This window comes from Elgaria multicarinata, chromosome 7 (assembly GCF_023053635.1).
Source record: "Elgaria multicarinata webbii isolate HBS135686 ecotype San Diego chromosome 7, rElgMul1.1.pri, whole genome shotgun sequence".
Lineage (NCBI taxonomy): Eukaryota > Metazoa > Chordata > Lepidosauria > Squamata > Anguidae > Elgaria > Elgaria multicarinata.
This window is the reverse complement of record NC_086177.1, coordinates 102,939,607-102,953,678: the sequence shown is the minus strand read 5'-3', so window position 1 is coordinate 102,953,678 and position 14,072 is coordinate 102,939,607. Positions and strand designations below refer to the sequence as shown.

General features: G+C 44.7%; 1 protein-coding gene across 1 annotated transcript in view; it reads left to right on the top strand.

Moving 5' to 3' along the window:
• OC90 (otoconin 90) overlaps positions 1-14,072 on the top strand; it is a 38,114-nt gene that overhangs the window by 8,948 nt on the left and 15,094 nt on the right. The window contains exons 2-5 of the mRNA XM_063131332.1: positions 6,020-6,079; positions 10,564-10,738; positions 11,396-11,508; positions 13,101-13,229. Of these exons, the coding sequence (XP_062987402.1) occupies positions 6,020-6,079; positions 10,564-10,738; positions 11,396-11,508; positions 13,101-13,229 (477 nt within the window). The remainder of the gene's footprint in view (positions 1-6,019; positions 6,080-10,563; positions 10,739-11,395; positions 11,509-13,100; positions 13,230-14,072) is intronic.

Genomic DNA, 14,072 nt, shown 5'->3' with positions numbered 1-14,072 from the left:
AGCTTTTGGTCAAAGGGAGTATCTCCATTCTGGATCACTGTATATTTTTTGTCTTACACGTGAAGCCTTTGTATTACACTGCTTCACCATTCACTTCAAAGGAGGAGAAAACTCTGCCCACACTTCCTTTTGCATTCACAGAGTGCACTACCATTAAAATTCATGGGCCAGCTTCTACTCCCACAGGAACTGGAGAATTAGTCAAAGCTGACCAAACCATTTTCTAAATCCTAGAAAATGCCATTACATCTTTTCTTAAATAATCTTGAACACAATATTCTCTTACCTATTGAACTCCATAATCAGCTAATCAAAAGTATTTTACTGAATATTTCTCATATTATCATTTTTCCTCTGCCAAGATTCTTTCTATCTCTATTTTCTCACATTGCTTCATACCTCTGTGTAAGGGTTTCGATGGACGATTCCTGAATTAAAAATAAACAGTATGATATTCATATATGTTTATGTAATCCTGTCGTGGTGAATTTGTGATTCCAGAGATCTTCACTTTTCAGAGAAGTGGGGTGGCATAATGTAAATATCGATGCTGGTGACTTGTTCTTGCACAGAAGGAAATAAATACTACTGATTTCATTTAGAAAGAAAATCAAAGTTTCTCGTGGCACCCTAATGGTGATAAATTTTATTACGGGATTAGTTTTTTGTGGATTGCAGTCCATTTTATCAGATGCCATGAAAAGATTATGCGAGAATAAACATTTCAGTCTAGAATGAACTCACTTTAAAATATATTTATGTAGGATTCCAGAGTGTCTAATTTTCCCCTGCGTCTTTTCTCTCTCCGCATTGATAAAATATATGACTAATCTAATACCTGCAATACCAGTACGAACATAAAACACCTTGAAGGGTAATCAAACTATTGCCAATTGTGGAATTCTATGCATGTCCTCTTGGAAGTAAGTCCTAGTGAGTTCAATGGGACTTATGCTATGGTACATGTGTACAAGATTGCAGCCTAAAAAAAAAAGTTGATGACAACTGGGCATGTTTAGCCTGGAGAAGAGAAGATGGAGGGGAGACATGATAGCATTCTTCAAATACTTAAAAGGTTGTCACACAGAGGAGGGCCAGGATCTCTTCTCGATCATCCCAGAATGCAGGACACGGGCTGAAGTTACAGGAAGCCAGATTCCGGCTGGACATCAGGAAAAACTTCCTGACTGTTAGAGCAGTATGACAATGGAACCAGTTACCTAGGGAGGTGGTGGGCTCTCCCACACTAGAGGCATTCAAGAGGCAGCTGGGCAACCATCTGTCAGGGATGCTTTAGGGTGGATTCCTGCATTGAGCAGGGGCTTGGACTCGATGTCCTTGTAGGCCCCTTCCAACTCTGCTATTCTATGATTCTATGATTCTAATCAGAATCCTAATCAGGCTCCAGGTAGGTTAGAATGTATTCAGAGAAGGGCTAGAAAGACGTTCAAGGGAATAGAAACTAAGTCCCATGAGGAAAGATTGAAGAAACTGGGTATGTTTAGTCTTGAGAGGAGAAGTCTCGGTGTGCGGTGGTGGGGTGGGGGGTAGGATAGCACTTTTCAGATACCTAAAGGGTAGAGGGCCACAACCTGTTCTCTAACATCCAATATGGTAGGACACAAAATAGCAGGCTTAAGTTACAGGAATATAGATTTTGGTTGAACATTAGGGAAACCTCTTAATGGTCAGAGTAGACAGACAATAGAACCATCTTCATAGGGAGGTATTCAAGTAGAGATTGGGCAGCCATCTGTCTGGGATGTTTAAACTGGATTCCTGCACTGAGCAGGGGGTTGGACTCACTGGCCTAAATAACCCCTTCACCTCTATGGTTTCCTGTGGGCCATCATTTAGGACCTTGTATTCTTATGGAAACCATGGCAAAACCTTGATTCAGTGCAATACTAAGACATATGTAAAGCTTTGCTTCCCTCAATCCCTTCCCTACCAATGGGATCTGACAGCATCATTCACCTGACTGGAATACTTATGGGGAATAATTCCAGATCTTGCTTCCTCATCAGCCTCACCATAGATGATACTTATTGTCTCTTGTGCCTGCAGACCTTGTGTGCTCAGTGGTGCTCTACCACCTGGGGTCATTTTTCTCCAATGAACATTTCATATATGAATAGTAAAGGATGGATAAATGAAGGGGGGGGGGAGCCAGGAAGGGATAGTTTTTGGAGATTGTATTAGAACCTGACAGATGACAAAGAAATTATTTCCTGCCAATTAAATCACATACCTTTTGTATGTTGCCAACTGTAGGTATTTCCACATGTTATGGTTCTCAGGATTGTTAGAGAGTTACCCACATCAAGAGTGGAATGCGGCATTCAAGTATTATCAGATAATTGTCTTAAGGTCACTTTAGGGTGCAATCCTATGCACATTTTTCTGGCAGGAGAATGATGGGAATTGTAGGATCCCCCCTGCCTAAACATGTATGAGATCACACTCTACGATAACCATAAAATCAAGTTCTCTGGTTTCATTCTCCCCTCCCCAGGATTGTATCATTTAAGGTTACAGGTGTCCATTGTGTGTATGTTTCTCCCTGACATACTAGAAAAATCCCATCATTTCTTGATTTGAAGGTAGAATTTCTTTCTCTCTCCCCCCTGACGCCCTGCCTGCCTTTCATGGGTTAAAACATCAGAAGCCTAAACTTGTGATAAAATCCAGGAAACACTTTTTAAAAAAAACTTCTTGGGGGAGAGCACCCTGGAATTGGGGAACCACCAAGGAGAAGGCCCTGTCTCATGTCACCATCTGGTGCACTTCCCCTAATAGTAGATCTACAAAACAGGCCATTCTTTCAGATCTAAGGACATAAGTAGGCTAAACAGGAATTCTCACTTTTCCAATCATAAATTCAGTTCATCTAGAATTTTGAAATTTCTCATATCTTAAGTCTGGTTGATCTCAAACTTGAAGGTGTTTTTGTTAAGTTCACATAAAAAACCAAAATTATTTTTGTGCACATTTCACTTAATATTTGCTTTTCCGTAGGCATATTTGCCTAAGATACATATGTTTTACAAGACTTTTCCTAGTATGATACATTTTTGAACATTATTTGCCATTATATATGCGCTTTTGTATGCATGTTTTGAATGAGGCATTCCACTGCAAAATTTGGAGATGTTCCAGTTTTGAAGAATAATTGAGTTTCGGTTTGCATTGTGGTCCAAAGTGAGAAATCAAGTAGGTTCGCATTAAGATGTGAACTGTACTAATTTCTCCCCCATTCCTAAGCCCGATATAAATGTAGGAAGCATTTATTTGCATACACTGATATTGTGTATACTGATAGGTAAGGTGCACCAGGAAACTAGGATTGATTGCAGATCCTTATGAAGTTTACACTTGGTGGTAAACCTTGGCTTGCCCTGGGTAATGTGTAAAATGCCCTGCAGACACTATGCTGACTTGAAACACTGTTCTAATTTGTTTTTCCATTTTAATTTCTGTTTCTTCTGAACTGAATGGGTGATACAGGTGGACAAGGCTCAGAGGCACCAGCAATTCCAATGGATCTTCCTCATGCAACAGAACAAAACCTAAGTAAGACGCTCTTGTTCAGCAACCATCCAGCAACAGCTATTCAAAATTATGCACAGTGTGGCGAATGAGGATAGGGAGGCATTTTTCTCCCTCTCTCATAACACTAGAACCCAGTGGGGTCATACCACAAAGCTGATTGGTGGGCGACTCAGGGCAGATAAAAGGAAATACTTCATCACACAAGTCAAGCTATGGAACTCACTACCACAAGATTCAGTGACGGCCACCAATTTTGACAGCTTTAAAAGGTTAAACAAGTTCCTGGAGGAAAAAGCTATCAAGGGCAAGTAGTCCTGGTGGTTATATGCTACCTCCAGCAGCAGAGGCAGCAAGCCTACATACACCAGTTGCTGGTGAGGATGCTGTTGTACTCATGTCCTGCTTATGGGTTCCTGGTCAATAGCTGGTTGGACACTGTGTGTACAGAGTGCTGGACTAGATGGACCCTTGGACTGGTCCACCATGGATCTTCTTACGTCCTTATCTGATTGTATCTGAATGTCAGTTACCTAGGGAGGTTGTGGGCTCTCCCACACTAGAGGCCTTCAAGAGGCAGCTGGACAACCATCTGTCAGGGATGCTTTCAGGTGGATTCCTGCATTGAGCAGGGGGTTGGACTCGATGGCCTTGTAGGCCCCTTCCAACTCTGCTATTCTATGATTGTATGATTCTATGAATTGCAGAGCATTGGTCCATCATGCCTGGTACTGCTGCCTACTCTGACTGGCACCTCAAGGTCTCATGAAGGGACTTATCCCAATTCTGCTACTTACTGGGATCCTCTTTACCAGAGATACCAGGGAGTGAACATCTGGCAACTTTTGCATGCAAAACATATACTTTATCAATACAATTTTCTCCTCCACTGAATACAGCACGTAGGTTTGAATAAGACTCCCTTAAGGGATAGAGTCAAAGAATGAAACAGCCAGTTTCCCCCCAGCATGCATTGACTTTAGCAGTTGTCAGATGATGGAGCTGAGGAGCTATGTACTATGTCTGAATTCGCTAAGCTCATCTTCTCCCTGACTTGTTTGGTTTCTATGTTCAAGGAGTCTATTTTTTCATGATGGAGTATTTAAACTGGTGATCCTCTCTACCTGCACTTGTAAAGTGATACCATCTAGGAAAAGGTATCTCATGTGATTCTGCTTGGGTCTAGGAACCATCTAAGGAAGTCCACTGAACAAAGCAATGGCTCTGTAACAGAGCTGTCATCAAGGGTAGGCAGGGCCGGCACTACCATAGAGGCCGCTCAGGCAGCTGCCTAGAGCGCCAAGGTAAGGGGGCGCCAAATGCCGCACCTGGAAGCCACTCTCCCACAGCGGCTCTGAGAGGGCGGCTTCTGGGCATGCCTTTCCGAAGCTGCCTGCCCGCCCACCCCAGCGTCCTGGCTTTGCTTCGGCTGGGTGCCCCCCAGCTGAAGTGGAGCCTCGCCCACCCCCCCACCTCAGCATCCTGGCTTCGCTTCGGCTGGGTGGGCCGAAGCGAAGCCAGAATGCTGGGGTGGGGGTGAGCGGCTTCGGAATGGCGCACCCAGAAGTCACTGTCCCAGAGCGGCTTCCAGCCGTGTGCACCATTCCGAAGGTGCCCCCCGCCCCCTGGGGGTGGGTGGGTGGGTGGGTGAAAGCAGCTCACCTGCCTAGGGCGCAAAATAGTCTGGCACCGGCCCTGAGGGCAGGCATCGTTGGGCACCTGCCGAGAGACCACAACCCAGCAGTGGCCCAATGAGAAGAGCCCCTTGGACTTCCTCTTCTTTTCACCATTGAGATCTGCTGGTTCACCTGCCTCTCACTCTGGCCCAGACAACACTAGTGGTGAGAAGGAGCAGTATATGCTCTTGCCTACTTGCTCACTGTAGTAGATGATCAGGAAGAGGATGAGGAGCAAGACCAGTTGGTGAAAATGGGGGTGAGAAGGTAGACTCCTTGCAGGAGGAGGCCACTGAAGGTATCTTGGCCAAGGGCCCTCAGAAACCAGGAGCTGATGCTGCTCTGTAATTGGCACATAGATAATCTGTAAAAACTGAGCATCTTCTGAGTGGTGGCTGTTGATTCCATCACTTGGAGCTGCGTCAGTGTTGCAAAAGCTTGTTCTCTGCCTGTAGCTAAGAGCCATATCTACATTAAGAGCCATGGCTAGCCCTATCTTCATGGCTGCAACCCTTCATATGTATAGCCCTGCCCACGCTGGTCACTCTAAAGCAAATTTCCTCGATCTGGTGCCCAACGTATGTTTGGACCTACAACTCCCACAATTCCTGACTTCTGGACATAATGGCTGGAGTTGATGGGAGTTGGAGTCCAAACCAACTGGAGGGTACCAGCTTTGGGAAAGGTTGACCTAAAGTATAATGATGAGATGCCCCCGCCTCTTTCTAGATACAATGAAATAAATGAGAGAGGAACATTTATAGTTAACATTTTTTAATACTGTTCATATTCAGATAACATCACCTTCTTCAACGGGGTCTTTGGAAGTGTGGAAAGTGTGGCTTTGTTTTTTGGTAAGTGAATTTCCTTTCATTCTTTTCTTTTTAATTGAATACGCTTGGTTTTAAGGGGGGAGATCTTAACATTTTCATGTGCATCACTATGAAATGAGGGCAACACTTGAATGAGTCAATATGCATACCCAGAATGGGCTGTTCTAGTGCACAGCAGGAATATGGGACCTATCACAAAATATTGTTGAATGCCTCTGTTCAGATCCTACCCACTCAGTTCCACACACCCCTCCATCACTATTTCCTGCTCCTCTCCCACTACAGTCAACATTCCTTGACCACTGAACACTTTCAGTCCAAATTGTGCTGTTTGGAGGTGTCCCCCCCCACCTCTAGTACTTTATTTCAAATTCTGCAAATCTTGGGGTTTCCCCCAAGCCTGCGGATACCTCCCTCTTGTGCATGGGTGGTGCAGTTTTGGCTACCTGGGCAACGACACTCACAACCCAAACGCTGGAAATAGAGGGGAAGTATCACGAATACTTCGTTGATGCCTGATGTAGACATGGAGCAAAATTGCACTGACCTAGCAAAGACCGATTGGAAAGAGACAAGCCTGGAGCAGAATCATATAGGAGGACAGCAGGAAGTCTTGTCTGGTGATAAGTGTTTTAGCCACATCAGAGCCTTTAGGCTGCAATCCTATACCCAATTGCAAGGGAAGGAGTGCCATTGAACTCAATGGGGCTCCTTAATAGACATGCGAAGGACGTCACTGTTGATCATTAACAGTGCAATTCTATACATGTTTATTCAGAAGTAAGTCTTGTTGAATTCAGTGGGGTTTACTTCTATTTAATAGGCTACATGGTTGCAGCCTTAACTACTTTATTCTTTGTTATATGCCAGAAGTGCTCTCTTTGCACACTGGTTTGCCACAGCATGCAGTTTAGGAATTATTGGGCTCGTACTTTTCCATGCTTCTGCTGACTCATATAGTTACTCTTCTGGGCTCTGAGCAGTTACTTTTAGAATTGTCTCTTTGAGAGAAGTGTTGTTATTTCTTAAATGCCTCATTACTTCCCATCACTGTGCCAGAAATTAGGTTGGACTCAATGGCCTTATAGGCCCCTTCCAACTATACTATTGTATGATTCTATGATTTTCAATGCTACCTAGGAACTTGAGTTTGAAATACAAAAAGCAGTAACAACAACAACAACAACAACAACAATAATAAAAGAACTAAGAAGAGCCCTGCTGGATCAGGCCAAGGGTCCATCTAGTCCAGTACTCTGTTCACACAGTGGCCAACCAGCCATCGGCCAGGGACCAACAAGGCAGGACATGGTACCACAGCACCCTCCCATCCATGTTCCCCAGCTATTGGTGCACACAGGCTTACTGCCTCAAATACTGGAGACAGCACACAGCCATCAGGTCTAGTAGCCATGGATAGCCTTTGCCTCCAGGAATTTATCTAACCCCCTTTAAAGCCATCCAAATTGGTGGCCGTCACTACATCTTGTGGTAGTGAGTTCTATAATTTAACTATGCACTGTGTGAAGAAGTACTTTCTCTTATTTGTCCTGGATCTCCCACCAGTCAGCTTCATGGGATGATCTTGGGTTCTTGTATTAGAAAAGAGGGAGAAAAATGTCTTCCTATCCACATTCTCCATACCATTCACAATTTTGTACACCTTGATCATGTCTCCCCTTAGCCTCCTTTTTTCCAAGCTAAACAATCCCAGTTGATGTAACCTTCCTTCAAAGGGGAGAAGTGACTCTGAGCATGTACAATTTTGCAACTGAGAACCCCAAAGGTACAACATAATCTGGAATTAAGGAGAAGTGTTTCTAGAGATATGGCTAGAACAGGCCTATATCCCGGGATTGTCCCGGGATCATCCATGTGCATCTAAATGATTCACAGGGGATCCCGGGAGCAGGCAGGGATGACCCCTCCATTTGCCTGGGATAACCCTTAGGTCTAGCTAAGGCCTAAGTTAGAGGGTTTCTTTTGCACTATGCTTTACCCCTAAGACATGTTCTCCTTCTAAATTGATGTCTGCCTGTGCAGTGCCCATAAAGAGTGAGCATTTCTCAGCAAAGGCTCCCTACAGTGTCTCTGATTGGATCACGTCTTCAATCAGGAGGCACTCCCGGAACAGTGACTCATGCAGAAGCATGATGGACAGGGATGAGTAATTCTTAACCTTCTCTCTAATAGCAAACTCAGATGATGAGTGCTATGATGATTGCAACCCAAATGGTTACAACCTGAGAAATGAGAAGGAAGTATCAACATGCTTGGGGGGAAACTCTTAGGTTTGCAGAAGGACAAGGAATCATTAAAAAAAATTACAAGATGAAGAAGGCAGAAAACTGAGCAAGTGGGACGTGATCAGCAGCCACAGAATGAAAGAAAAATGGAAGGCAAAGGAGATAGAATGGAATATCTTGGATGAAGACCTAACTGACTAGTTGGAACTCTGAACATGAGTCCATTCTTTCAATAATAACCTAATTTCCCCAAACTTTCCTGTCTGGACACCTGGAGGCAATCAGGAAACGCAGAGCCAGCTTATTTTGAATTTGCCACCACTCAGTCCTAGCTTGGCCATTTATGCATTGCAAAGAAAAGAAAATGTACCACCAAGCAATGTGCCACCAAAAAATAAAGAATATGGATCTGCATAAATTTTGCATATGCTGATTGTATTCATTTTATTTTAATGCTAATTTAAATGTATGGACGCACGTTTAGAAACAATGAATGAATGAAAGCAATAAGCCATCACAATTCGACATAATAAAAACAAGTAAAAAGATAAGCTAAAATAAATGAGTTAAATAGGTTAAAAATGGGTAATATAAAGTAAAATTAAAATAATGAACACAATTGGAATATAAAGATAAAAACCACATTAACATACATTAAGAACTTGTGAGTGGGGAACTAGATCAGTATATATTCTATAACATTTAGAAACAATGAGTATAATTTAAACACAAATACGTTCTACATCTCACCTTAGTGGGAAAGATGACCAAGTCACCTGTGCACCTGTTGTGTCCCCTGTCCAGGTGCTCACTGTGGATGGGCAACTTCAAGTCCCCTGCTTGCTCTCTCTTCATTGGCTCTCAACTGGACCACCTTTCAAATAGGGTATACCTTCAAACAGAAGCTTGGCCACCCAGTGGGGAATTAATGGTGGGGAGAGCTTGCTAGGAACAAGAGATGCCTTGTAGGCCTCATTCTTGGGGTGGGTGGGTGATCCTATGGAAAGGAGGACCAGGCTCCTCGATTTTTAAGAGTTGCATAGAAAAGGGAACTTCAGCAGGTGTCATTTCTATGCATGCAGCACCTGGTGAAAGTCCTTTTCTATCACAACTGTTAAAGCTCCAGGAGCTATACTAGAGTGACCAGATACAAACAAGGGCAGGGCTCCTACAGCTTTAACTGTTTTGATGAAGAGGGAATTTAACCAGGTGCTGCATACATACAAATAACACTTGCTGAAATTACCTGTTCAATATAATTGTTAAAGATACAGGAGCCCTGTCCTCCTTTCCACATGGTCACCCTAGTGTGTTTCCCTGAGCATGCTAAAGAGTATGTTTCCTGCTGAGGTGCATAGGATGCATAGTTTCCTCTTCTACCCAGCCCAATTCAGTGAATTAAGGGAATGCTCTTTCATATGCTTCAATGAACTGGGCTACGAGGCAGAAGAATCCACATATCCCATGCATCGCAGCAGGAGATGATACTCTTCAATATGCTCAGGAGCATCTCATCCTTAAAGGGAAGGCCTACAAGGCCCTTCTTATACATAATGATGCCCTTCCATTCCACCCCACTTCACAAGTGTATGTTTGCATGTGAAGTGAGAAAGATTATAGAATCATAGAATAGCAAAGTTGGAAGGGGCCTACAAGGCCATTGAGTCCAACCCCCTGCTCAATGCAGGAATCCACCCTAAAGCATCCCTGACAGATGGTTGTCCAGCTGCCTCTTGAAGGCCTCTAGTGTGGGAGAGCCCACAACCTCCCTAGGTAACTGATTCCATTGTCGTACTGCTCTAACAGTCAGGAAGTTTTTCCTGATGTCCAGCTGGAATCTGGCTTCCTTTAACTTGAGCCCGTTATTCCGTGTCCTGCACTCTGGGAGGATCGAGAAGAGATCCTGGCCCCCCTCTGTGTGACAACCTTTTAAGTATTTGAAGAGTGTTATCATGTCTCCCCTCAATCTCCTCTTCTCCAGGCTAAATATGCCCAGTTCTTTCAGTGTCTCTTCATAGGGCTTTGTTTCCATACCCTTGATCATCCTGGTTGCCCTCCTCTGGGAAGGAGGGCAGAGTCTCATCTTCCCAACGCATGGTTTCTTCCAAGCTTTCTCAGCAAAAGCTAACGAAACCCTGTGTTTTCCCTCTGGGAATTCTCTGAGAAAGCTCTGAAAGGATAAATGCTGGGATGAGCGCAGAGAAGCATGGAGGCTGATTGGCCCTTCCTGATGTGTTCTCGTTGTGTACATCTCTGTAGACTGCTTGGGTTCTCACTTCACCTGGCTTCAGTCCATATTCACCAACTTCCCTGCCTTGCTCAACTTTGTGAGCAAGATGAAGTGTGTGACCGGCATTTGCCCAAGAGATTTTGAAGACTATGGCTGTACCTGCCGATTCGAGATGGAGGGACTCCCTGCGGATGAAGTTGATGAGTAAGTGTTGGATATGAACCATGCAGTTCCCGTCTTGTGGGTGGGGGAACCTGCCTGGGGAGATGTGCATGCTGTATCTACCTGAGGGACAGCATTTCCTCCAGATGTTACATTGGATGTGCAAGATGTGGACATACATGTGATGCATGCACAAAGGCTGGGGACTTCTGGATGTGGCCATAGCTCACTGAGAGCGCATGCGTTACTTGCAGAAGGACCCAGGTTCAATCTCTGGCATCTCCAGGTAGGGCTACCTGAAACTTTGGAGAGCCGCCTCCAATCAGTGTTGACAATACTGGGCTACATGGACCAGTGCTCTGGCTTAGTATTTATTGATTTCTTATTGCATTTGTATGCCACCTTCTTAACTTCTGCAAGGAACTCATGGTGGCAGACATGATTTGCTCCTCTCCATTTTATCCTCACAGCAACTCTATGAGGAAGGTTAGACTGAGAGTCAGTGATTGGCCCAAAGTCACCCAATGAGCTTCAGGGCTGAGTCCCAGACCGACACTCTAACCACTACACTGCACCATACAGGACCTCATTAGTATAGGGCAGCTTCCCATGTTCTATGTCCAGATGGCTAAGCTGATATTTAGTCCCCAAATGGTCTCTTAGATTGATGCTTTTCTTTTGTCCCCTCCTCCCAATAAGCTGCTGTTTCCAACACCGAAAGTGTTACGAAGAAGCCACAGAAGAAGAATGTGTATGGGATCCTGCCAAGATCACGATGGATGTCAGCTGTCTAACAAAAAACATCACCTGTGGTAGGATTGAAGACAGTTTAAGGAAACTAGGCTTGGGATATTTGTTTATATCCATTCAAATATTTTACCCTGCCTTTCTCTTTAAAACGCTCAAGCAGTGCCGGTTCCAGGTTTATGGGGGCCCTTGGACAAGGCAATGGACACCCTTCCACAGTGGGTCTGTCTTGGCGCCACCATTGTGACCAGCTTCTCCTGCTCCTCATCCTCTTTCTCATAATTGCTGCCGCTGGCTTGATTGACAGTCAGAGAGCCAGTGAGCAAGTAGGCATCACCTGCTGCTGCCACTTCTCCTTCTCAGTACCATCATTGTTGGGGCCAGAGAGAGAGGCAGGTGAACAGGAAGACCAAGGTTCATTCATGCAGGATTCTGTTCACACAGTGGCCAAATAGCTGCCCATGGGAACCCCCAAAGCAGGACATGAGTGCAACAGCACCCTCCTGCCCATGTTCCCCAGTAACTGGTGTACATAGGCATACAACCTCTGAGACTGGAGGCAGCATACAACCATCAGGACTAGTAGCCATCGATTATCTTCTGCTCCGTGAATTGGTCCATTCCCCTTTTAAAGCCATCCAAACTGGTGGCCATTGCTATGTCTTGTGGTAACAAATCCCATAGCTTAACTGTGTGCTGTCTGAAGAAGTCCTTCCTTTTATTTATCCTGAATCTCCCACCAGCCAGCTTCATGGGATGATCCCTTTGGGTTCTAGGATGATGAGAGAGGAAGAAAAATCATAGAATAATAGAATAGTAGAGCTGGAAGGGACCTATAAGGCCATCAAGTCAAACCCCTTGCTCCCTACCCACTCTCTCCCTGCCCACTTTCTCCACAAGATGTGTAATTTTGTACACCTCTGTCGTATGTACCCTTACTCACCTTTTCCCCAAGCCAAACAATCCCAGCTGTTTAACCTTCTCTCCCAGAGGGGTTGATCCAGTCCCTTGATTTATGCTCCAGGTTTACGCTGGATCAGCTGCAGTGACGAAAGTGGACTGCCTTGCCCCCTCCTTCCCACCGCAGCCCTTCCTTCCCCCTGAAAAGGCTACACAGAGTATCCAGAGACCCTGGGTGAACTGCGGGGGTGGGGAAATCCCCCCCCCAAAACTGGGCCGAGGGATCTTTTGCGAGTGGAGCCTTTCTTCTCTTGGAAGGCCTGTCTTGAATCCAAGACTCCTGTATGTTTTTGATTCAGATTGCAAGGCGTTTTGGAGAGTTGCTTATTCAAGGTGACTTCTTGGTTTTCTTGTGGGGCACATTGTATTTTTGGAGCTGCAGTTGATTCTTATATCTGTAGTCCCCTGAAGACAACCCTGTGCCACTCAGCCATTAAAAGGAAGGGAATTATATAGAGAGAGTTGAATTTTCTAGTGCCTCCTGCTCTGAAATGCTCTCAATCTTGAGCTCATTTGTGCTGGTTGAGTAGAGCCAGGGGCACAATATAGACTTTCCCGGCTACAAACTGAAATATACTTCTCCAGGTCAAAACCTTATAGAGAGAAGGCAGGTTGTGGAAACAGATATCTCAATGGCACTTTGTATGTGGGCCTCTCTCTCCTCTTTTAAAGAAAAATGGTTTTCTTTCGTCTCTAGAGTCTGACGATTCCTGTGAACGCTTTCTCTGCAACTGCGACAAAGCAGCTATTGAATGCTTTTTGCATTCCCCGATTAACTCTTCGTTGAACAGTCTGGACGTTTCATTCTGCCCTTCTCTGGTTACAGGTGAGACCATAAAGGGAAAACTCTGAAACTTCGGGGTCTGTATGCAGCCAGTCCCTTTCCCTTGATTTGAATTTCGAGGAATCATTCCCTTGCTCTGTAAATTTGTCTACTGCTGTTATAAGGCGAAATATTGCTACAAAGACAGCCCACAACCTCCCTAGGTAACTGATTCCATTGTCATACTGCTCTAACGGTCAGGAAGTTTTTCCTGATGTCCAACTGGAATTTGGCTTCCTTTATCTTGAGCCCATTATTCCATGTCCTGCCCTCTGGGAGAATCAAGCCGTATACTGCTTCCATACTGCTTTCATACCACTATATCCTGCTTGGTGTGGCTCCTGCCTTTTATATACTGCTTTCATAGTGCTAGGAAGCCTAAGACAATTCAAGTATAGCATGGTTTAAAGCAGGGTCACATCCTCACTGGCTTCAAACCCCCCAAAGATAAGTAGGCCAGATATTTACAGTAGAAGCTGACGACCCTTTCTACACCTAAGGATTATCCCAAGCAAATGGAGGGATCGTCCCGGCCTGCTCCCAGGAATCCCCTGTGTGCCATTTGGATGCACAGGGATGATCCTGGGATATAGGCCTGGTGTAGACATGCCTGACATGCTCAACATCTCAGACTTTTTTTTTTTTTTTAAAAAAATGCAAGTTTCTAAGTCTCATGAGCGCAGAAAATAAGTATATCTGTTGTGAATGGGAAAGGCTCAGAAACTAGAGCAGAATTGCCTATGGTGTGATGGAAGCAACCCAGTTTCATTTGAAGGCACCCTTATTCAGTTATCTTCTGCACCCCCAAATCTCCCACCCCTTTCTCTTAACAGCCACACTGTCCAT